This window comes from Pelecanus crispus, chromosome 24 (assembly GCF_030463565.1).
Source record: "Pelecanus crispus isolate bPelCri1 chromosome 24, bPelCri1.pri, whole genome shotgun sequence".
Taxonomy (NCBI): domain Eukaryota; kingdom Metazoa; phylum Chordata; class Aves; order Pelecaniformes; family Pelecanidae; genus Pelecanus; species Pelecanus crispus.
In genome coordinates, this window is record NC_134666.1 from 287,038 (window position 1) to 311,780 (window position 24,743).

The window sequence follows — 24,743 nt, forward strand, 5'->3', positions numbered from 1 at the left end:
CCCCTCCGCGCGCATCCCTGGGGCTTCGGCCGCTGGGTTCCCCCCCCGCCCCGGGAAGGGGACCCGGGCGTCCGGGGCGGGAGGGTTTTTTTTTTTGGGGGGGGGGAGGTTAAAGGGTTAAAGTGCCATGTGACATTCAGCCTGAGCCGGGAAGGGGGGGGGGCCATCCTCGACGCCGGACCCCCAGGATGGCAGGGAGGGGGACCCAGGCGTCTGGGGTGCCCCCACCCTCGCGGGGGGTGAGGCGCGGAGCAGCCAAACACGAGCCACGTGCAGGGTTTTTTTTGGGGGTGGGGGGGGGGTCGGCAAAAAGGGGGGGGGGGTTTACAAAAATAACCACCGCATCCAGCATGCCGGCGCCGTCCATCGCTGCCAGGAGTTGTGTCCGTCCTCTGCCGGGGGGTGGGGGGGGTGGGTCAGACCACGGTGCTGATGCGGTTCCCCCCCTTGGGTTTGGGGGGGCCCTGGCCGGCTTGGGCCAGGGGCGAGGTGGGGCCGGCGGGGGAGTGGGGGCTGAGGGGGGTGTGGGGTGAGGGGGGGGGCAGAGGGGGGTAAGAGGGGGTGGGGGGGGATGGGGGAGTGCGGGGGCGGGTGGTGGTGATGATGATGGTGATGGTGGTGATGGGGCGGGGGGGCTGCCCCCCCCGCCGCCACCCCGCAGGGCCCCCCCGGTAGGGCCCCCCCCCGCCCCCCGCCGAAAACGAAATGCTTGGCGGCGGCGGGGGGCGGGGGGCGGCGGGGGGGTGGTGGTGCGGTGGGGGGCCGGGGGGGGTAAGCGTGGGGCAGCCCGTGGTGGGGGGGGCGCGGGCTGTAGAGGGGCAGGGGGGAGAGGGGTTGGCGGGGGGGCCCGGGGGGGGCACCCCCCCTCTTGCCCGGCCGGTGTAGGGTGTAATGGGGGTGCGGCGGGGGGAACCCCCCGCCGGGGGGGCCGTGCTGCTGGGGGGGGTGCCGACAGCGGGGGTTGGGGTCCCCCGTGGAAGCGGGGGGGGGGCGCCGGCGGCGATGGCGGGCAGCGGCGGGGGGGGGCGCGGGGCGAGCGGGAGGAGGGGGCTGCTGGGGGTACGGGGGGGGGCGGCGGGGGGCCCGGCCCCCCCCCCCGCCGCCGCCGCCCGCCACCCCCCCCGGCCCCATGGCAGTACTGGGCATGCAGCGCCTGCAGCTTGGAGGGGCCCTCGGGGGCCGGGGGGGGCGCGGGGGGGGGGGTGATGGTGATGGGAGGATGAAGCCGAGGAGGAGGAGGCCGAGGCTGAAGTAGGACCCCCCGCCCCGGGCGGGGGGGCCGGGGGGACCTTTGCCTCGCCGGCTGCCGAAGAGGGACCCCAAAAAGGAGGAGGAGTTGGAGACGGGGCGCGGGGGGGGGCTTGTAGCCCTCGGGGGCTCCCCCCCGGCCCCCCCCGGGGGCCCCCGCGCCTGCGGCCGGGGGCTGCTGATGATGGAGCCCTGTGGGAGGGGGCGGGGTCAGCCTGGCAGCAGGCCACGCCCCCCTCCAACCAGGCCTCGGCCCATTGGTGGGTAAAGCCCGGCACCTACGGCCCCTAGAGCCAGCCCCGCCCCCCTCCCCGGACAGGCCCCGCCCCTAGAGCTAGCCCCGCCCTCTCCCCGACAAGCCCCGCCCCCCTACAGCCAGCCCCGCCCTCTCCCCGACAGGCCCCGCCCCTAGATCCAGCCCCGCCCTCTCCCTGTTCAGACCCCACCCTCTAAATCTAGCCCCGCCCCTGTACTGCACAAACCCCGCCCCTTGGCACCAGCCTCCCCCCCATTGGTGGATAAAGCCAGCCCCACCCCTCGACCAGATCACGTGATGTTCATGAACAAGCCCCGCCTCCCAGCTCTAGCTTCTCCCCATTGGTGGATGGGCCCCAGCTCCTGCAAGAAGCCCCTCCCCCTGCCCAGGCAAGCCCCGCCCCTAAGCCAAACCACGCCCCTTGTGGATAAGCCCCTCCCCTGCATGCCCCAGCCCCGTCCCTTCCCCACCAGCAGAGGGGGGCACCAGGCCCCCGGGGGCGGGGGTTTGGGTGGGCGTGGCTTTTAGGGGTGTGGCTTTAGGGGCGGAGCCTGGTGGGGCCCCCCACTCACCTCGATGGTGCTGTCGAGGGACCCCACGCTGTTGCGCCCGGCCCCGCTTGCCTGCGGGGGGGGGGGGCACAGTTTGGGGGGGCATTGGGGGACCCCAGGGGAGCCCAGTGCCCCCCCGAACCCTGCTGTGCCCCCCCCCAGACCTCAGTGCCCCCCCCAGGACCCCCCCACTGTCCCCCCCAGGGCACCCCAACTGCCCCCCAGGGGACCCCAAATGCCCTCCCAGGGGACCCTAAGCCCCCCAGGGGACCACAACCCTGCAGGGGACCCCAAATCCCCCCAAGGGACCCCAATTGCTCCCCCAGGGACCTCAATGTGCCCCCCCAGGGCACCCTAACTGCCCCCCAGGTGTCCCCAAATGCCCTCCCAGGGGACCCCAAACCCCCCCAAGGGGACCCCAACTGCTCCCCAGGGATCTCAGTGACCCCCCCCCAGGGCACCCCAAATGCCTGCCAGGGGTCCCCAAATGCCCTCCCAGGAGACCCTAAGCCCCCCAGGGGACCCCAACCTGCCAGGGGACCCCAAATCCCCCCAGGGGATCCCAAGCCCCCCAAGGGACTCCAGTTGCCCCCTTAGGGACCTCAATGTGCCCCCAGACACCCTATCTGCCCCCCCAGGGCACCCCAAATGCCTGCCAGGGGTCCCCAAATGCCCTCCCAGGAGACCCCAAGCCCCCCAGAGGACCCCAACCCTGCCAGGGGACCCCAAAGCCCCCCAAGGAACCCTAATTGCCCCCCTAGGGCACCCTATCTCCCCCCCAGGGCACCCCAAATGCCTGCCAGGGGTCCCTAAATGCCCTCCCAGGGGATCCCAACCCTGCCAGGGGACCCCAACCCTGCCAGGGGACCCCAATTGCTCCCCAGGGCACCCTATCTCCCCCCCCAGGGCACCCCAAATGCCTGCCAGGGGTCCCCAAATGCCCTCCCAGGGGATCCCAACCCTGCCAGGGGGACCCCAAACCCCCCCCAAGGGGACCCCAACTGCTCCCCAGGGACCTCAGTGTCCCCCCCCCCAGGGCACCCCAAATGCCTCCCAGGGGTCCCTAAATGCCCTCCCAGGGGATCCCAACCTTGCCAGGGGACCCCAAACCCCACCCAAGGGGACCCCAATTGCTCCCCAGGGCACCCTATCTCCCCCCCCCCAGGGCACCCCAAATGCCTGCCAGGGCTCCCCAAATGCCCTCCCAGGGAACCCTAAGCCCCCCAGGGGACCCCAACCCCGCCCAGGGGACCCCAACACCCGCCCCGGGCGGCCCCCCCCGGCTCTCACCACTGTCGGAGAGGTCCCGCAGGGAGCTGCTGAGAGCGCTGCGCTTGAGCCCCTCGCCGGCCCCGAATGCCTCCTCCAGGCTGCTGCGGCTGAGGCCGTTGAGGGCCTCGCGGGGGGGTCCCCCGCCCCGCGTCCCCCGACACCCCCCTTCTGCTTCTCCCAGCTCCGCTGCGGCGGGGGGCACAGGGTGGCCCCAGTCATCCCAGTGCCCTCCCGGGGAGCCCCAGTATTCCCAGTCACTGTTGAAATGCCCCCAGTGCCCAGCCCAGTGGCCATCTCGGTGTGCCCCCCGCCATCCCAGTGCCCCCCGTGCCAGCCCCAGGGTCCCCCGGTGCCAGCCCCGGTGCCCTGCTGCCTGTCCTAGTGCCCCCCCATGCCCCTCCCAGTGCTCCCAGTGCCCAGCCCAGTACACCTAGTGGCCCCATTCCCCATCCAATTGACCCCAGGGACCATCCCAGAGACCATCCAAGTGCTCCCAGTGCTCCCAGTGCCCGGCCCAGTACACCCAGTGCCCTCATTCCCCATCCAATTGACCCCAGAGACCATCCCACTGCTCATCCAAGTGCTCCCAGTGCTCCCAGTGCCCAGCCCAGTACACCCAGTGGCCCCATTCCCCATCCAATTGACCCCAGAGACCATCCCACTGCTCATCCAAGTGCTCCCAGTGCTCCCAGTGCCCAGCCCAGTACACCCAGTGGCCCCATTCCCCATCCAGGTCACCCCAGGGACCATCCCAGGGACCATCCAAGTACTCCCAGTGCTCCCAGAGCCCCTCCCAGTGCTCCCAGTGCCCCGCTCACCCTCCACACGGTACTTCTCCATCTCCTGCACCTCGGCCACGGACTCGCGGAGGTCGCTGGCAAAGCGCAGCCGGTCCTGTGGGCTCGGGGCGTTGAAGACGATCAGGACTTTCCTCTCACCACCCGGCGCTGCTGACAGCAGCTTGATCCCAAACTGGTAATCTGGGGGGCAGAGGGCATGGGGTCAGAGGGCGTGGGGTCAGAGGGCATGGGGGTTGAGGGGACCTGGGGGCCAGGGGAGGCGGTATCCCATAGGAGGTGCGGTGGGGTAGGGGAGCATCCCATGGAGGACACCAAGAGATATCCCATGGGGGACAGCATGGGACATGCTATGGGAGACACCATGGGGCAGGGGAGCATCCCATGGGGCACACCATGGGACATCCTATGGGGGACACCAAGAGATATCCAATGGGGGACACCATGGGACATCCTATGAGGGACAGTATGGCACATCCAATGGGGGACACCATGGGGCAGGGGGGCATCCCATGGGGGACACCATGGGACGTCCCATGGAGAACACCATGGGACAACCTATGAGGGACAGCATGGCACATCCCATGGGGGATACCATGGGACATCCTATGGGGGACACCATGGGACAAGCTATGGGGACACCACAGGACAACCTATGGGGGACACCATGGGACATCCAACGGGGGACACCATGGGACAGGGGAGCGTCCCATGGGGGACACCACAGGACAACCTATAAGGGACACCATGGGACATCCTATGGGGACACCATGGGACATCCCATGGGGGACACTCCATGGTGGACCCCATGGGGCAAAAGGTCATCTGGTGGTGAACCCCATGGGACATAGGGGCAGAGGAGCATCCTGTGGAGGTGCTGCAGCGCAAGGGGGGGCATGCCATGGGGTGCCATGGGGCACCGTGGGGCTCACAGGCATTCTGGAAGAGCTGCATGTGCATCTCAACGAGAGGGAAGCTCTGACGGAAGCTGTAGGTCACCAGGATCTTCTTCTTCTGGAAGATCTTCGTCACCTGCCAGGGCCACCAGGTCACCGGGGGACTCAAGCATCTGGGAGACCCCTTGACTCCCCACGGGTGACCCCAGGGACACCCCAACTGTGCAGGGGACCCAGGCATCTGGCTCACCACCAGCAGGTCGTTGAAGAGGAAGACCTCACGCTGGTGCAGCCCCAGGCGCTGGGGCCGGTTGGGGTCGGGGACCTCGTAGAGCTGGCAGCAGCACACCAGGCGCCGGTGGGGCAGGGACAGCACCTGGGGACAGGGGTGGGCTCAGCGCTGGGGCAGGACCTCAGTGGGACACACCCACCCACCCTCCAGGCCTGCCCCTTGATGGGGATGGCACCCTTGACATTGGCCTGTCCCATCCCTGGCGTCACCTCGAGCACCCCCCCCCATAGTGTCACCTCCAGTATCCCCCATTGGATCACCTAGAACATCCCCCATTGGTCACCTTGAGCATCCCCCATAGGTCACTTAGAACATCCCCCATAGGTCACCTAGGAGTTCTCCCATCGGGTCACCTAGAACATCCTCCATAGGGTCTCCTAGAACATCCCCTATAGGTCACCTAGAACATCCCCCATAGCTCATCTAAAACATCCCCTACAGGTCACCTAGAGCATCCCTCCATAGGTCACCTAAAGCATCCCTCCATAGGTCACCTAGAACATCCCCCATAGGTCACCTAGAGCATCCCTCCATAGGGTCACCTAGGAGTTCTCCCATAGGATCACCTAGAACATCCCCTATAGGTCACCTAGAGCATCCTCCATAGGTCACCTAGAAGATCCTCCATAGGGTCACCTAGAACGTCCTTCATAGGTCACCTAGAAGATCCTCCATGGGTCACCTAGAGCATCCCTCCATAGGTCACCTAAAGCATCCCCCATAGGTCACTTAGAACATCCCCCATAGGTCACCTAGGAGTTCTCCCATCGGGTCACCTAGAACATCCTCCATAGGGTCTCCTAGAACATCCCCTATAGGTCACCTAGAACATCCCCCATAGCTCATCTAAAACATCCCCTACAGGTCACCTAGAGCATCCCTCCATAGGTCACCTAAAGCATCCCTCCATAGGTCACCTAGAACATCCCCCATAGGTCACCTAGAGCATCCCTCCATAGGGTCACCTAGGAGTTCTCCCATAGGATCACCTAGAACATCCCCTATAGGTCACCTAGAGCATCCTCCATAGGTCACCTAGAAGATCCTCCATAGGGTCACCTAGAACGTCCTTCATAGGTCACCTAGAAGATCCTCCATGGGTCACCTAGAGCATCCCTCCATAGGTCACCTAAAGCATCCCCCATAGGTCACCTAGAACATCCCCCATAGGTCACCTAGAACCCCTCCCATCCCTCAGGTGAACCCACCGGCTTCTTGCCAACGATCATGCGCTCGACGGCCTGGACCTGGGAGACGTGGTCGTCGTTGGTACGCAGCTCCCGGCTCTGGATGCGCTGGTAGATGCCCACCAGCATGTCCCGGGGGATGTCCTCCCCGTTGTCCACCCCTGCGCGACACCCGGGCCCCCACTCTAGAACCTGTGTTCAGAAGCAGGAGGTGGGGACACCAGGGGAGGGACAAGATGGGACCATGGTCCTCACCTCGGAGGTTCTTGATGAAGTCCTCCAGCTTCATCTTGCGCTCGGCCTTGACGCTAGGGCTGTACATGTCGGTGTTGAGGAGGATGATGGCGAAGGCCAGGATGAAGATGGTGTCCGGGTTGCGGAACTGGCGCAGCAGGGCCGCGTTACACACGCAGTAGCGCTGGCTGTGGGGCAGACAATCCCCATGGGGTCAGGGTGCCCCATGGCCATCCCTATGTGGCTGGGATGGCCTCTGCACCCCACAGCAGTCCCGGTGTGGTCCAGGCACCCTTGCGTGTGGGGTACCACCTCTAATGTCCTCCCAGACCATAGGGTCACCTAGAACATCGCCTGGTCCCATGTGGGCCACTATCGCTAACGTCCTCCTGCTTGATCCATAGGGTCACCTAGAACATCGTGTGGTCCCACATGGGCCACCACCCCTTGTGTCCCCCTGCTTGGGCCATAGGGTCACCTAGAACATTGCCTGGTCCCACATGGGCCACCATCACTAACGTCCCCCTGCTTAGTCACTTAGAATGTCACCCCTGCACGTGCCATCACCCCTAATGTCCCCTACTCGGTCCGCAGGGTCACCTAGAACATCACCCCATGGCACATGGGCCGCCACCCTAGCGTCTCCCTCTTGACCCATAGGGTCACCTAGAACATCACCCCATGGTGACCATGCAACTGCCTGCTATGGCCTGGTGGCCTTCCCAGCACCGAGGGGAGATGGGGCAGGGACAGGGACCCATCACCATCCCTCACCTGAAGGCCTCGATCAAACGCTCCACCTTCTGGGCCTCCCCCTGCACCCGAATGTGGGACTGGAACTTGCGCAGGGCCTCGTCCAGCTCCATCCCGGAGAAGTCCATCTCGTCCACCACGCAGCTGCGGGAGACCCCCACAGACCGGAGATGGCCTCAGTCCCCCCCCTGCCACCGAGTCCCAGTGCATCCCACCCCATCCCAGCGTGCGTCCCCCCTTACTCGAGGACGTCGCGGTTGAATTGCTTCTGGCGATTGCCGAGGAACTCGCCGATCATCTGCCGGCTCAACCCTTTCCTCTCCAGGATGAAGTGGGCCACCCCCACCGGCGTGTCCGAGAGGAAGCCCCTCTCGATCAGGTACTGGATCCCCTTCTCCGGCTTCCTACAAAAGCGGTGGGCGCGGGATCACCCCGACTGCTGTGGGGCTCATTGTTTCGTCCTGGCTATAGGGTGACCTAGAACGTCACCTTCTCCTGGCTATAGGGTCCCTTTGGCGTGGTTATTATGGAGTCACCTAAACATTGCTTTGGTTCAGCTGTAGGATCACCTCGGACGACGTGGCTTCCCTATAGGGTCACCTAGAACGTCATCGGGTCTTGACTACCGGGTCACCTAGAACATCACCATGGCCATACCATAGCGCTATCTAGAACGTCACCCCATTCTTCTATAGGATCACCTAAAACATCACCCTATCCTTTCTATAGGGCCACCAAGGTCACCTTCTCCTCGCTATAGGGTCACCAAGGTCATCCTGTCCTTGCTATAGGATCATCTAGAACATCACCCCATCTTCACCGTAGGCCCACCAAAACCGCCACCCTATCCCTTCCATAGGGTCACTGAGAACGCCACGCGGTCCCGCTATAGGGCCACCAGACCCCATCCCACCTCCGAAATGGCGCCGCCGCCCCGTCCATCCCCCCCCGTCCCCCCATTTCCCATCGCCCCCCTCACTTGTTGAAGAGGTTGAGGCCGATGCGGTACTGCCGGCGCTGCACCACGTCGTTGTTGAGCGCTGGCGAGTCCCAGCTCTGCCGTGGTTCCCGTTGGTACGTGGCTTTGCCGGGGGGACCGGAGGGACCAGGGGGTTGCGGGGGGGGCGGCGGGAGGCGGGGGGGGGGGGCGGGGGGGGTCGCCGTAGGCTGTCATGGGATGAGGAACCCGAGGAGCAGTTGAGGGTCTCGTTGGAGTTGGAGCTGCTCCCCAAACTCTCGTTGTCCCCCTCTGAGCCTTCCTCGGCGGCGGGGGGTGGCGGGGGGCCAGTTGGGGGGGCCGGGGGAGGTTCGGGGTGGAAGCAACGATGCGGGGGGCCGGTACGAGGCAACGTGCCCCCCCCACCCCCGTCGGGTTCGTAGGGTCCCCCCCGGTTGAGGGAACCGCGGTCGGAGCGGTCGCTGAGGTCGGCCGAGCTGTCGCTGGGGGGTTCGACCGTCAGCAACGGGGGGTGCCCCCCCCCGCCGCCCCCCCCGCCCCCGGCACTCCAGGCACGGGGGGCCGCGGCGAGGAGGAGGTGGTTCCTCGGGACCCCCCCAACGTTCGGCCGGGCCGGGGGCGTTGGCGGGGGGCGGCGGGGGTGGTGGAGGAGCGGGGGGTGGAGGGGCACCCCCAGATTCCGGGGGGGGTTCAGGGCTGGGGGGCCGCTCGGGGGAGCGGGGGGAGCCGGGGAGCCCCTCGTCCAGGTAGAGGGTGACGTCGCTGGCGGAGGTGGCGGCGCTGTCGCCCGCGGGGGGGGCAGGGGCCCCAGGGGGGACCCCCCGGCCACCCCCCAGCGCTTCGTCGATGGAGGCGGCCAAGGACTTCACCTGAAGCAGACGGAACCCCCCCCGTCAGCCCCCATCGTCACCCCCCCAGCTCCCCGTCACCCCCCCCATGGTCCCTGTGACCCCCGCGTCCCCCTCCCCCCGCTCCCCGTGGCCTCTGTGACCCCCATGACCCCTTGGTCCTGTGAACCCCCTTGTCCCCCGCCACCCCCTTTGTCACCTGGGGCCCCCATGGCCCCCCCACGGCCCTTGTGACCCCCCCCCACGGCTCTGTGACCCCTATGACCTCCATGACACCCATGGCCCCTGTGACCTCCATGCCCCCTGTGACCCTCATCGTCCTGTGACCCCCATGGCCCCTTGTGACCTCCCATGGCCCTGTGACCCCTTAGGACCCCCACGACCCCTATGGCCCTATGACCTCTCATGGCCCTGTGACCCCCATGACCCCCGTGACCCCATGACCCCCCGTGACCCCTACCTGCTGTGCGAAGGCCTCCTCCAGGTCAGCGCCGCCGGGTCCAAAGTCAGCGGAGGCCGAAAGCTGCCGGGGGGGGCTGCCGGCACCCCCTGGCCCGGACCCCCCGCCTGTCGCCGTCCCTTCGGCGGGCCCACCCCCCCCATCCAAACCAGCCCGGCAAGACCCCCCGTATCGGGGTGCCCTTCGGGGTCCCCCCAACACCCCCTCGTCCAGCGAGGCGGGTTTGCCCTGGAAATAAGGGGGAGGCGGCGGGGGGGGGTCCCGGGGCGGGGGCCGGGGGTCCGCGGTCGTATTCCTCGAAGGAAAACTGGAGGCGGAGGCCGGGGAGGGCCAGGCGTCGGGCGCGTCCCCCCTCGCTGCGCAGCCGCTCGAACTTCTGGGCCATGCGGTAGCGGCGGAAGGCGGCCTGGATGGTGCGGGCGGCGCGGCGGGTGCGGAAGTAACCCCCGTATTTACGCTCCAGCATCTCCACCTGCGGATGGGATGGGGACAGGGACGGGGGGGACATAGGAGGGGACAAACAGGGATGGGGACGTGGATGAGGAGATGGGGATATGGGGATGGGGAGGTGGGTGGGGATGTGGGGGATGTGGGGACATGGATGGGGACAGACGGGAACAGGGATGGGGACATCGATGGGGATATGGGGATGGGGGCATGGATGGGGAGATGGGGACGAGGACAGGGATGGGGACATGGGGGCATGGATGGGGACATGGAGATGGGGATGAGGATGGGGACAGGGATGGGGATGTGGGGACAGGGATGGGGACATGGGGACGTGGAAGGGGACATGGATGGGGACATGGGGACGTGGAAGGGGACATGGATGGGGACATGGGGATACAGGGATGGGGACATGGATGAGGACATGGGGACATGGAGGGAGACATGGGGACAGGGATGGGAACATGGATGGGGACATGGGGACACGGATGGGGACAGGGGGGCATGGATGGGGACATGGATGGGGACATGGGGACATGGATGGGGACGGGGGGCATGGATGTGGACATGGGTGGAGACATGGGGATATGGGGATGGGGACATGGGGACATGGATGGGGACATGGGCCAAGGTCAGGGATAGGGACATGGGGGCATGGATGGCGACAAGGACATGGATGGGGGCATGGAGATGGGGACATGGATGGGGACATGGGGACACAGGGATGGGGACAGGGATGGGAACATGGGGATACGGGGATGGGGACATGGGGACAGGGATGGAGACATGGGAATGAGGACAAGGATGGGGACATGGATGGGGACATGGGGATGAGGACAGGGATGGGGATACGGGGATGGGGACATGGATGGGGACATGGGGGCACGGATAGGGACATGGGAATGAGGACAGGGATGGGGACGTGGATGAGGACATGGGGACATGGGGATGGGGATGGGGATGTGGGTGAGGACATCGGGTTATGGATGAGGACACGGGGACGGGGACAGGGATGGAGATACAGGGACATAGGGATGGGGATATGGATAGAGATACGGGGACATGGGGATGGGGACATGCACAGGGACACGAGGACAGGGAGGGGACAGGGCAGGAGAAGGACACAGGTGAGGCACCACCTGGGGAAATGGGGTTGGCACCAGGGTTGGGGCACGGTGGCCTCACACATGGCTGGGAACCATCACACGTGGCTGGGGACCATCACACATGGTCCCCCACATGTGACCAGGGACCGTCACAAGGGGCTGGGGACCATCACATGTGGCTGAGGACCATCACACATGGGGCTGGGGACCATCACATGTGGCTGGGGACTATCACATGGGCTTGGTGACCCTCACACATGGCCAGGGACCATCACACATAGGTGGTGACCATCACACATAGCCAGGGACCATCACATGTGGCTGGGGACCATCACATGTGGTTGGGGACCATCACATGTGGGGCTGGTCACCATCACACATGGTTAGTGACCATCACATGGGGCTGGCGACCATCACACATGGGTGGTGACCATCACACGTGGGGCTGGTGACCATCACATGCGGCCAGGGACCATCACACATAGGTGGTGACCATCACACATAGCCAGGGACCATCACACGTGGGGTTGGTGACCACACATGGCCGGGGACCATCACATGTGGGTGGTGACCATCACACATAGCCAGGGACCATCACACGTGGCCGGGGACCATCACACGTGGGTGGTGACCATCATGTGGAGCTGGCGACCATCACACATGGGTGGTGACCATCACACGTGGCCGGGGACAATCACACATGGGGCTGGTGACCATCACATGTGGCCAGGGACCATCACACGTGGGTGGTGACCATCACACATAGCCAGGGACCATCACACGTGGCCGGGGACCATCACACGTGGTTGGTGACCATCATGTGGGGCTGGCGACCATCACACATGGGTGGTGACCATCACACGTGGCCGGGGACAATCACACATGGGGCTGGTGACCATCACATGTGGCCAGGGACCATCACACGTGGTTGGTGACCATCATGTGGGGCTGGTGACCATCACACATGGGTGGTGACCATCACACATGGGGCTGGTGACCACCACACGTGGCTGGGGACCATCACACGTGGGGTTGGTGACCATCACACGTGGCTGGGGACCCATCACACATAGCCGGGGACTGTCCTGGGGGGTGTCGGGGGGTGTCCCCAAGGTACCTTCTTGTCCTGCAGGTCGGTGGAGAGCTCGTAGCTGTCGCTCAGAGCCTTTGGCCTCTTGCTCTCCTCCTCCTCCTCCTGCTTGCGCAGGGCCACGCTGGCGGGCTGGGGTGGCAGGCGGGGCCAGGCCAACCCCGGGGAGCCCCCCCCGGGGCACCCCCCGGCTCCCCCCGCTCCCTGGGGGGCCGGTTGGGGGAGACCACGGTACGGGGGGGGGGCGCCCGGGGCTGTCGGGCACCGGCCCCCCACCCTCGCTGCCCGGCGCCTCGCCGTCCACGCTGTGAGGACACTGCGTCACCCCCACGTCAGGACCCCCCCGAATCCCCCCGAGACCCCTCCAAACCACCCCCACGCCCCCCAAACCACCGTAGGTCCCCCCCAAACCTCTCCAAGACCCCCCAAACCACCCCTAGACCCCCCCCAACCTCTCCAAGACCCCCTCAAACCACCCCCAGACCCCCCCAAACCACCCTGAGACCGCCCAAACCTCTCAGAGACCCCCCCAAACCACCCTGAGACCCCCAAAATGGCCTCAAGGTCTCCCCCCCAGGACTCCCCAAACCAGCTCTGTCCTCCCCCGGGGCGCCTGGAGCCACCTGAGGTGGGACCATGGGGACACATGGACACATGGATGTGGGACACATGGTTGCAGGGACATGGGGACACACAGACATGGGGACACGTGGATGTGGGACACCTGGACACGGATACAGGGATGCAGGGACATGGGGACACACGGATATGGGGACACGTGGACATAGGGACACACAGACATGGGGACACATGGACATGGATACAGGGATGCAGGGACATGGGGACACACAGATGTGGGGCACAGACATGGGACACATTGGCATGGACACAGGGATGCAGGGACATGGGGACACACGGACATGGGGACACGTGGTCGTGGGACACCTGGACACGGATACAGGGATGCAGGGACATGGGGACACACGGACATGGGGACACGTGGACATGGGACACATGGACACTGATACAGGGATGCAGGGACATGGGGATACACAGACATGGGGACACGTGGACATGGGACACATTGGCATGGATACAGGGATGCAGGAACATGGGGACACATGGACATGGGGACACACAGACATGGGGACACGTGGACGTGGGACACCTGGACACGGATACAGGGATGCAGGGACATGGGGACACACAGACATGGGGACACGTGGACATGGGGACACACAGACATGGGGACACATGACGTGGGACACCTGGACACTGATACAGGGATGCAGGGACATGGGGACACACAGACATGGGGACACATGGATGTGGGACACATGGACACTGATACAGGGATGCAGGGACATGGGGACACACGGACATGGGGACACACAGACATGGGGACACGTGGACGTAGGACACCTGGACATGGATACAGGGATGCAGGGACATGGGGACACACAGATATGGGGACATATGGACGGGACCAACACGTCGACGAGACTTGGGGACACACGGATGTGGCAGACATGGTAACACGGGCAAGGGACACACGGACATGGGGACACAGGGACAGGGGGACACAGGGACAGGGGGACACATGGAGATGACCAACATGGAGGCATATGGATGTGGGGACATGGACACATGGACACGGGGACACATGGACACAGGCATGGGGACACAGGGATGCAGGGACATAGGGACACATGGACATGGGACACACGGACATGACCAACATGGGGACACACGGACATGAGGACATATGGACATGACAGACATGGGGACACGGAGACATGGGGAAGTGTGACGTGGATACATATGGACATAATCAACATGGGGATGCACGGACATGACAGACATGGGGACATATGGACATGGGGACACGCGGACAGAGGGACACGGGGCACAGACATGGGGACATGTGGACAGACAGACATGGGGACACAGATGGACATGGGGAGACACGGACACAGGACATACATGGGCGTGGGGACACACGGACACTGGGATATATGGACATGAGGTCACATGGGCATAGGGACACATGGACATGGGGGGACACACGGACACACAGAAACGGGACATGGGGACACATGGACACTGGGATATATGGACATGGGGACACACAGACACATGGACATACATGGACACAGGGCCACATGGACAGGCAGACATGGGGACACATGGACACTGGGATATATGGACATGGGGACACGTGGACATGGGGACACATGGACACAGGACATAGATGGACATGGGGACATGTGGACACATAGACATGGAGCATGGGGACACACGGACACGGGGACACACAGACACAGGACATACCTGGACATGGGGCCACATGGACACACAGACACAGGACATGGGGACACACAGACATGGGGACACACGGACACAGGACATACCTGCACATGGGGCCACACGGACACAGGACATGGGGACACACAGACATGGGGACACACGGACACAGGACATACCTGGACATGGGGCTGCATGGACACACAGACACAGGACATGGGGACACACAGACATGGGGACACACGGACACAGGACATACCTGCACATGGGGACACACGGACACAGGACATGGGGACACACAGACATGGGGACACACGGACACAGGACATGGGGACACACAGACATGGGGACACACGGACACAGGACATACCTGGACACGGGGCTGCATGGACACACAGACACAGGACATGGGGACACACGGACACAGGACATACCTGGACATGGGGCTGCATGGACACACAGACACGGGACATGGGGACACACGGACATGGGGACACACGGACACCAGACATACCTGGACATGGGGCTGCATGGACACACAGACACAGGACATGGGGACACACGGACACGGGGACACAGGACATACCTGGACATGGGGCTGCATGGACACACAGACACGGGGACACACGGACATGGGGACACACGGACACAGGACATACCTGCACATGGGGCCACACGGACACAGGACATGGGGACACACAGACATGGGGACACACGGACACAGGACATACCTGCACATGGGGCTGCATGGACACACAGACACAGGACATGGGGACACACAGACATGGGGACACACGGACACAGGACATACCTGCACATGGGGACACACGGACACAGGACATGGGGACACACAGACATGGGGACACACGGACACAGGACATACCTGCACATGGGGCCGCATGGACACACAGACACGGGACATGGGGACACACGGACATGGGGACACACGGACACCAGACATACCTGGACACGGGGCTGCATGGACACACAGACACGGGACATGGGGACACACGGACATGGGGACACACGGACACCAGACATACCTGGACACGGGGCTGCATGGACACACAGACACGGGACATGGGGACACGGGGCCTCACGGACACACAGACACCCCCCCCAAACCCCCCAGCCCCGGGGGGACCCAGGCATCCAGAAAAAGGGGGGGGACGGGACAGGGAGATGGGGGGGGTCCCCAAAAATCGGGGGGGGGGGGAATGCACGGGGGGGGGGATGTCCACGAGGTTTGGGAGGGGTAAATGATGACGGGGGGGGGTCCCGCGTGGGTGGGGGGGGGTAGGAGGGTCTGGGGGAGGTCTGGGGGGGTCGGGGGTGGGATTTGGGGGGGGTCCCCAACTCACCCGTGCAGCAGGCGCTGCCGGAGCGGCCCCCGCCGCCGGTCTGCGGTGCACTGCAGGCACCACATGGCGGGGGGACACGGGGGACAGGGGGGACAGGGACCCCCCACGAGGGGGGGTCAGGGGGAGGGGGTGCCCCGGGGTTTGGGGGGGGGCGGCTCCTCCGCAGCAGCACCCAGGGCCCGGTCGCCCGGTGAAGGGGGGGGGGGGGGGAGGAGCCGGAGGAGCGACCCCCCCCTCCCCCACCCCCCACCCCCCCGGCTTGCGCGTGCCCGGACGCCTGGGTCCCCCCCTTTTTTGGGGGGGGGGGGGGGGGGATGCTTGGGTCCGCTGGGGGGGGTGGGGGGGTGGGGATGCCTGGGTCCCTATGAGATGGAAAGGGGCGAAACAGGGGGGTCCTCGCCCCCCCAAAATGGGGGGGGGGGCGCGCGGGTGCCTGATGGGGGACTGCCCCCCCTAATACTTGGGGGGTGCCCTGGGGGGGGTGCCCCCTGAGATGGGCGTTCCCCCCCTCCCCCCAAATTGGGGTGGGGGCGAGGTGCAACCGGACGCCTGGGTCCCCCCGATGCCGGGGGGGGTGTCCCCAATTTGGGGGTCTTTTTTTGGGGGGGGGGGCAGTGGGCTCGGCGGGGTCCCTAGGCGCATGCGCGGAGCGCACCCTCCCCTCCCCCCCGCGGGCTGGCGGTTGCCATGGGGACGCGGGGGCGGGGCCGGCGCGTTGCCGGGGGGCGGTTACCATGGCGACGCGGCGGGGGATGGGGGGAGCCCGGACGCCTGGGTTCCCCCGAGGGGGGGAGGGGCGGAGGGGGGTGGGTGCTGGGGGGGGAGGGGAGGGGGTCCCGGATGCCTGGGTCCCCGGCGCGAGCCCCGCCCCCCCTTGGACGTCACCGCCCTCGCCCCAAAATAGCCCGAGGAGGCGCCATGATGGCGGCGTCGCCATGGCAACCGCCCCCAAACACCGCCCCCCCCAGCCGGAGGGGAAGGACCCAGGCGGGCGGAGCCCGTATGGCGCCTATGGGGCCCTGAGGAACATATATGGGCCCCTATAGGTCCCTGGGGGCCCCTATGGCCCCTAGACAGCCTGGGGTCCCTATGGCCCCCAGGGATCTATAAGGGTTTCTGTAGGCTCCCCAGGGATCTATAAGGGCCTCCATAGGTCCCCCAGGTGCCCCTATAGATCCCTGGGGATCCATACAGCCCCTACAGGTCTACGGGGATCCATGCAGTCCCTATGGGTCCCTAGGAGCTCCAAGGAACCCCTACACATCCCCTAGGTCCCTGTGACCACTGTAGGTCCCAGGGAACCCATACAGTCCCTATATATAGGAGCCATACAGCCCCCAAGGAAGCCATACAGTCCCAATATGTCCCTGGGGACCATACGGCCCCTACAATGGCCATAGGGTCTCTGTAAGCCCTCTATATGCCCCTATACTGCCCTGGGGCGGGGCAAGCCAGTACAGCCCCCATACCACCTGCAAGGGCTCTGTGCAACCCATAGGACACCCGGGGGGGGGGGTTCCACAGGGCCCCTATAGCGCCCAGAGGGCTCCCACAGCACGCAACAGCATCCATACAGCCCCTATACTGCCCCATGGGGCTCTATACAGCCCGTATAGCACCGTATGGCCCCTATACTGCCCTGTGGGGCTCTGCACAGCTCATATAGGTCTGTCTGGCCCTTATACTGCCCCGTGGGGCTCCATGCAGACCATATATCACCTTTACTGCCCCATAGGGCTCTATACAGCCCATATAGAACCATATGGCCCCTATACCGCCCCATGGGGCTCTGTACAGCCCATACAACCCCATACGGCCCCTATAGTGCCCCATGGGGCTCTGTACAGCCCATACAGCCCCATATGGCCCCTATACTGTTCCATAGGGTGCTGAGCAGCCCATACAGCCCCATATGGTCCCTATACTGCCCCGTGGGGCTCTGCGCAGCCCGTATAGCACCGTACGGCCCCTATACTGCCCCATGGGGCTCTGTGCAGTCCATATAGGTCTATCCGGCCCCTATACTGCCCTGTGGGGCTCTGTACAGTCCATATAGGTCTTTCTGGCCCCTATACTGCCCCATGGGGCTCCATGCAGACCATATATCACCTTTACTGCCCCATAGGGCTCTATACAGCCCATATAGAACCATATGGCCCCTATACCGCCCCATGGGGCTCTGTACAGCCCATACAGCCCCATACGGCCCCATACAGCCCCTATACTGCTCCATAGGGCGCTGAACAGCCCATACAGTTCCATATGGTCCCTATACTGCCCTGTAGGGCTCTGTACAGCCCATACAGTGCCTGGGGAGGGGTGGGGTCCATATGGACCCTCTACTGCTCCATAGGGTTCTGCACAGCCCATACAGCTCCATATGGCCCCTATACTGCTCCATAGGGTGCTGAGCAGTCCATACAGCCCCATATGGCCCCTATATGGTTCCATAGGGTGCTGAGCAGCCTGTACAGCCCCATATGGCCCCATATGGCCCCATATGGCCCCTATAGTGCTCCATAGGGTGCTGAGCAGCCCATACAGCCCCCCCCATACAGGCCCCATATGGCCCCTATAGTGCTCCATAGGGTGCTGAGCAGCCCGTACAGCGCCCGGGGGGGGTCCATATGGCCCCTATAGGGCCCAAGGGCTGGGGTCTTACCTGCGGGCGGGGGGGGAGGTTGGAGCGGCTGAGAGGACCCGTGGGTGGCACCTGGAGGGGGGGGGTACAGACAGACGGAGGGGGGGGGACGATGGATGGCCAGACGGACGGACGAGGGGACATCTACTCCTCCCTATAGCAGGATGGATGGACAGACAGATGGACGAGGGGACGTCTACTCCTCCCTATAGCGGGATGGATGGACAGATGGACGGACGAGGGGACGTCTACTCCTCCCTATAGCGGGATGGATGGACAGACGGACGGACGAGGGGACGTCTACTCCTCCCTATAGCGGGACAGACAGATGGTGGGGTGGTGGTGGGACAGTGGAGGACAGACGGACGGACAGAGGGGGATAGGGACAGCCGGACGGTGGGACGGGGGGGGTGGCGGATGGACAGCCAGCTGGCGATGGACAGATGGACGGATGGACGGACGGAGAGAGAAAGAGGAGAGAAAACACGAGTCAAGAGCTGGGGGGCGGACGGACAGACACACGGACACGGGGGGGGGAAGGGGACATGGGGCGGGGGGACGGACACGAGTAGGGGGGGCAGCAGGATCCAGTGGATCCCCAGGGATTTCGGGGGGGGGGGGATCGGGCCCATGGCGGCGGGTCCAGGCCCTCCCACCCCCACCCCAAGCCCCCACCCTGGGGGGCACCCAGGTGTCTGGGTACCCCCCCCAACCCCCCCCTGGGGGGCACCCAGGCGTCCGGGTGCCCCCCAACCCCCCCCAACCCCCCCCCCGGGGGGCACCCAGGCGTCCGGGTGCCCGCACTCACGTCATGCCGGATCCGAGGGTGGGTGTCCGGGGGGGACCCAGGCGTCCGGGGGGGGACCCAAGATTTTGGGAGAGGGGACCCAGGGTTTCAGGAGAGGGACCCAGGAGTTTGGGAGAGGGGACCCAGGCCTCCGGGGGGGCACCCAAGATTTCGGGAGAGGGGACCCAGGCGTCTGGGCGGGATCCGGGCTCTGAGGCCTGACAAACTCACGGCAGGCACCGCCCCCCCCCGCTTCCTGCCCCGCACCCCCGGGCCCCTTCAGGATTCGGGAGCCGGGGGCCGGAATTCCGACCCGCCCGGGTCCCTGCGGAGGTGCCGGGGGGGCCGGGGGGGGAGCGCGGACTTGCACGAGGCCAACGTGCGAGGCCCACGTGCGCACGGGGCGGGAGGGGCAAACCCTCGCATGGCCGCACGCGTGTACGCTGTTGCACAGCGTTGCACGCCCGTGTGTGGCGTTGCACGGCATTGCACGGGGTTGCACACCCATACACAGTGTTGCACAGCATTGCACAGGGTTGCACGCCCATACACGGCGTTGCACGGCATTGCACGCCCATACACAGTGTTGCACGGCATTGCACGCCCATACACAGCGTTGCACGGCATAGCGTGGGGTTGCACGCTCATGCACGGTGTTGCATGGCACTGCAAACCCACGGCACAGGGTTGCATGGCGTTGCACAGCGTTGCACGGCCTTGCAAACCCATGTATGGTGTTGCACGGCATTGCACAGCATTGCACACCCATGCATGGTGTTTCTTGGCATTGCGCGGCGTTGCGCACCCATGCATGGTGTTGCACAATGTTGCACAGCGTTGCAAACCCATGCATGGTGTTGCACGGCATTGCACAGCGTTGCACAGCGTTGCACACCCATGCATGGTGTTGCACAATGTTTCACAGCATTGCAAACCCATGCATGGGGTTGCACGGCATTGCACAGCGTTGCACACCCATGCACGGGGTTGCACGGTGTTGCAAACCCATGCACAGAGTTGCATGGTGTTGCACTGTGCTGCACTCCCTTGCACGGCATTGCACACCCCTGCACAGCGTTGCACAGTGTTGCACACCCCGGCACACCCTTGCACGGCATTGCACACCCTGGCACGGTGTTGCACGGCATTGCGCGTCGTTGCACACACTTTCTTGCATGGTGTTGCACACCCCGGCACACCCTCGCACGGTGTTGCACACCCCTGCACAGCATTGCACGGCGTTGCACACCCCCGCACAGCGTTGCACGGTGTTGCACACCCCGGCACACCCTTGCACGGCATTGCACGGCATTGCACACCCTTACACGGCGTTGCACAGGGTTGCACACCCTCGCATGATGTTGCACACTGTTCCTCGCACAGCGTTGCACACCCTTGCACGGCGTTGCACAGGGTTGCCTGGCATTGCACGCGTTGCACGGTGTTGCACACCCTCACACGGCGTTGCACGGCATTGCTCATCCTTGCACACATTGCACACGTTGCACGCCCTCGCACGGCGCTGCACAGCATTGCACACCCTTGTACTCGTTGCACGCGTTGCACACAGTTGCACACCCTTGCACAGGTTGCATAGCATTGCACACGTTGCACACCCTCGCACGGCATTGCACACCCTCACACGGTGTTGCACAGCATTGCACACCCTTGCACGCGTTGCACGTGTTGCACACGTTTCACAGGGTTGCACACCCTTGCACAGGTTGCACGGCATTGCACGCGTTGCACACCCTCACACGGTGTTGCACAGCATTGCACACCCTTGCACGCGTTGCACGTGTTGCACACGTTTCACAGGGTTGCACACCCTTGCACAGGTTGCACGGCATTGCACGCGTTGCACACCCTCACACGGTGTTGCACAGCATTGCACACCCTTGCACGCGTTGCACGGCACTGCACAGCGTTGCACAGGGTTGCACACCCTTGCACAGGTTGCACGCCCTTGCACGCGTTGCACGCCCTCGCACGCCCCGCCGCAGCCTCGCCGGGCGCTGTCCCCCGTGTCGCCGCCCTTGCGCGCCCTCGCAGGGCCGGACCCCTCCCCCACCCCCCCGATTTGGGGGTGGGGGTGGGGGGGCACCCACGGCGGGTCCCCGGTTGCCATGGCGACGCCCCCCCCCGTCACGCCTCCCCCGGCGCTGTCATCGCTGTCACGCGCCGCCCGCGCCGTCGCCTGGCAACCGCCCCGCGTGCGCCCGCCGCCCCGGCAACGCGCACCCCCAACCCGCGCCCTGTCGCGACACGATGGGGGTTCCGTCGCGACATCGCGGGGCCCATCGCGACGTCTCGGCCATGGTGCGACGCGTCGGCTCCCTTGCAACTGGCCGGGGCCTGGCGTGACAGGTTGGCCCCGTTGCAATACGTCGGTCTCGTGACGCATCAGCCCTATTGCGACAGGCCGGGTCCTGTCGCCACGGGTCATCCCCGTTGCAATACAGCGGCCTCCTTGAGACACGTCAGCCCTATTGCAACAGGCCGGGCCCTGTCACGATAGGTTGGCCCCATTGCAATGCATTAGCCTCACCACGACGCATCAGCCCTATTGCAACCAGCTGGGTCCTGTCGTGACAGGTCAACTCCATTGCAATATGGCGGCCTCCTCGAGACACATCAGCCCTATCGCAACAGGCCAGGTCCTGTCACAACGGGTCAGCCCCATTGCAATATACTGGCCTCATCACGACATGCCAGGCCTATTGCAACGCACCAGGTCTATCGTGATGTGCCGGGTCTATCACGACACGCCAGGTCTATCACGACATGCCAGGTCTATCACGACGTGCCGGGTCTAGCGCAACATGCCGGGTCTATCGCGACATGCCAGTCCCGTCGTGATGTGCTCAACAATGGCCCCCCCTCCCCAGCCCCGGGGAGCGGACCCAGGCGTCCGGGGGGGGGGGGGTGGGGTGTGTGGGGGGTGGGGTCAAAGGGCACGTGGGGGAGGGGCGGTACTGACCTCACTGTCCTGGAGCTGTCCCGGTCTGACCTGGGGGGAGAAGGGGGGGGAGGGGTCAGAGAGCATCACGGCCCCTCCCCCCCCCCCCCAAAAAGGGACCCGGGCGTCGGGGTGACAGCGGGGGTGGGGGGCTGTGACATTCCCGTCCGTCCGTCCGTCCCCGCAGCTCCCAATCTGCTCCGCCACCCGTGTGACGAGTTCCGCCCGGGCTCAGCCCGCCGCAATGTTTGGGGGGGGGGGGGTGGGGGCGGGGGGTGGGGTCCCTTTGGGGGGGGAGGGGGGCGGGGGGTCCTTACTTGCGCTGCAGGGTGGTGGCGGGGCTGGTGCTGGCGCTGGTGCTGTGGCCTCCCCCCCCGGGGCTGGAGCTGCGCGAGGCTCCCCGGCTGAGCGGCCCCCGCGGCCAATCCCGCTCCCAATCCCGCTGGGAAGCGCCGCAACGCTCCCGGGAACACGGAGCAGGGTACGACCCTTCCCGGTCCATACAGGGCGGATAATGACCGTCCCGGCTCCGATACTGCAGCTCCCGCTCCACGTGGCTCTGGTATTGCCCATCCCGGTCCATACGGCTCGTGTACTGCCCGTCCTGGTCCATACGGCTCGCATACTGCCCATCCCGGTCCATACGGCTCGGATATTGCCCGTCCCGCTCCGTATGGCTCGGATATTGCCCGTCCCGCTCCGTACGGCTCGGATATTGCCCGTCCCGCTCCGTACGGCTTGTATACTGCCCGTCTCGGTCCGTATGGCTTGGATATTGCCCGTCGCGGTCCATACGGCTCGGATATTGCCCATCCCGTTCCGTATGGCTCGGATATTGCCCGTCGCGGTCCATACGGCTCGGATATTGCCCATCGCGGTCCAAATGGGGCTGATACTGGAGATCCCGCTCCAAGCAGCCATGATACTGCCCCTCTCGGTCCATACGACCCGTATACGGCCCGTCCCGTTCCGTACGGCTCGTATATTGCCCGTCCCGTTCCGTACGAGCCTGGTAAGGTCTGTCGCGATCTTTACGGCTCTGGTAGGACCTATCGTGATCGGGACGGTTGGGATATGGCCCATCGCGGTCCGTTAACGCCTCGTATTGCCCGTCACGATCCATATGGGCCGCATAGGGTCTATCCCGGTCCGTACGTCCGGCGTATTGCCCGTCGCGATCCAAGTGCTCCTGGTATTGCCCGTCACGATCCAGATGCTCCTGGTATTGCCCGTCGCGATCCAGGTGAGGCTGGTATTGTCCGTCGCGGTCCGTACGGCTGCTATATTGCCCGTCGCGATCTAAGTGCCCCTGGTAGGGGAGGTCCCGGTCTGTATGGGGCGGGTATTGCCCGTCGCGGTCCGTATGGGGCGCGTAGGGGAGATCGGGGTCGGTGCAGGGCGGGTATTGCCCCTCTGGGTCCAGGTGGTTTTGGTATTGACTGTCGGGGTCCGCGTGGCCCTGGGGGGGGATATAGGGCTGGCACAGGGGGCCCGGGCTATATGGGCCTGGGAACGTATAGGCCTGGGCTGGCCCTATGGCCCTGGGACTCCTGACCTGGTCTATATGGCCCTGAGAACCCTGTCCTGGTCTACATGGCCCTGAGACCCCTGTCCTGGCCTATATGGCCCTAGGACCCCCCCCAACCCGGCCCATATAGTCCTAGGACCCCTATCCTGGTCTATATGGCCCTAGAACACTGCCAACCTGGTCCATATGGCCCTTGGACCCCCCTGACCCAGCCCATACAGCCCCAAGCCCCCTGTCCTGGTCCATATGGCCCTAAGACACCCCTGACCCAGTCCATATGGCCCTGAGACCCCTGACCTGGTCTATATGACCCTGTGACCCCCTTGACCCAGCCCATATGGCCCTAGGACCCCTGACCCGGTCCATATGGCCCTGAGACCCCTGACCTGGTCTATATGGCCCTGGGAACCCCCCCCAACCCAGCCCATATGGCTCTAGGACCCCTGACCTGGTCTATATGGTCCTGAGCCCCTTGCCCTAGTCTATATGGCCCCAGGACACCCCTGACCAGGGCCTCCAGGGCCTGTATGACCCTGGGACCCCCCCCCCGACCTTGTCTATATGGCCCTGGGACCCCCCCCAACCTGATCCATATAGCCCCTGGGACCCCCTGACCTCGTCTATATGGCCCTGGGACCCCCCCCTGACCTGATCCATATGGCCCTGGGACCCCCTGACCTCATCTATATGGCCCTGGGATCCCCCCTGACCTGATCCATATGGCCCTGGGACCCCCCCCGACCTTGTCTATATGGCCCTGGGACCCCC

The 24,743-nt window shown here is 65.0% G+C and overlaps 1 protein-coding gene across 1 annotated transcript in view; it reads right to left on the reverse strand.

Annotated features, from left to right (window-relative positions):
* Positions 1–416: 416 nt before the first annotated feature.
* The window catches only part of LOC142595905 (IQ motif and SEC7 domain-containing protein 1-like), a 28,058-nt gene continuing 3,731 nt past the window's right edge, over positions 417–24,743 (reverse strand). The window contains 24 exon segments of the mRNA XM_075724756.1: positions 417–513; positions 1,110–1,178; positions 1,180–1,284; positions 1,286–1,440; positions 2,077–2,112; positions 2,114–2,127; positions 3,346–3,513; positions 4,146–4,307; positions 5,057–5,156; positions 5,271–5,396; positions 6,521–6,660; positions 6,755–6,921; positions 7,508–7,630; positions 7,729–7,890; positions 8,466–8,568; positions 8,613–8,964; positions 8,966–9,313; positions 9,753–9,815; positions 9,879–10,003; positions 10,035–10,224; positions 12,423–12,653; positions 12,655–12,700; positions 22,469–22,498; positions 22,765–23,953. Coding sequence (XP_075580871.1) covers positions 417–513; positions 1,110–1,178; positions 1,180–1,284; positions 1,286–1,440; positions 2,077–2,112; positions 2,114–2,127; positions 3,346–3,513; positions 4,146–4,307; positions 5,057–5,156; positions 5,271–5,396; positions 6,521–6,660; positions 6,755–6,921; positions 7,508–7,630; positions 7,729–7,890; positions 8,466–8,568; positions 8,613–8,964; positions 8,966–9,313; positions 9,753–9,815; positions 9,879–10,003; positions 10,035–10,224; positions 12,423–12,653; positions 12,655–12,700; positions 22,469–22,498; positions 22,765–23,953 — 4,301 coding nt within the window.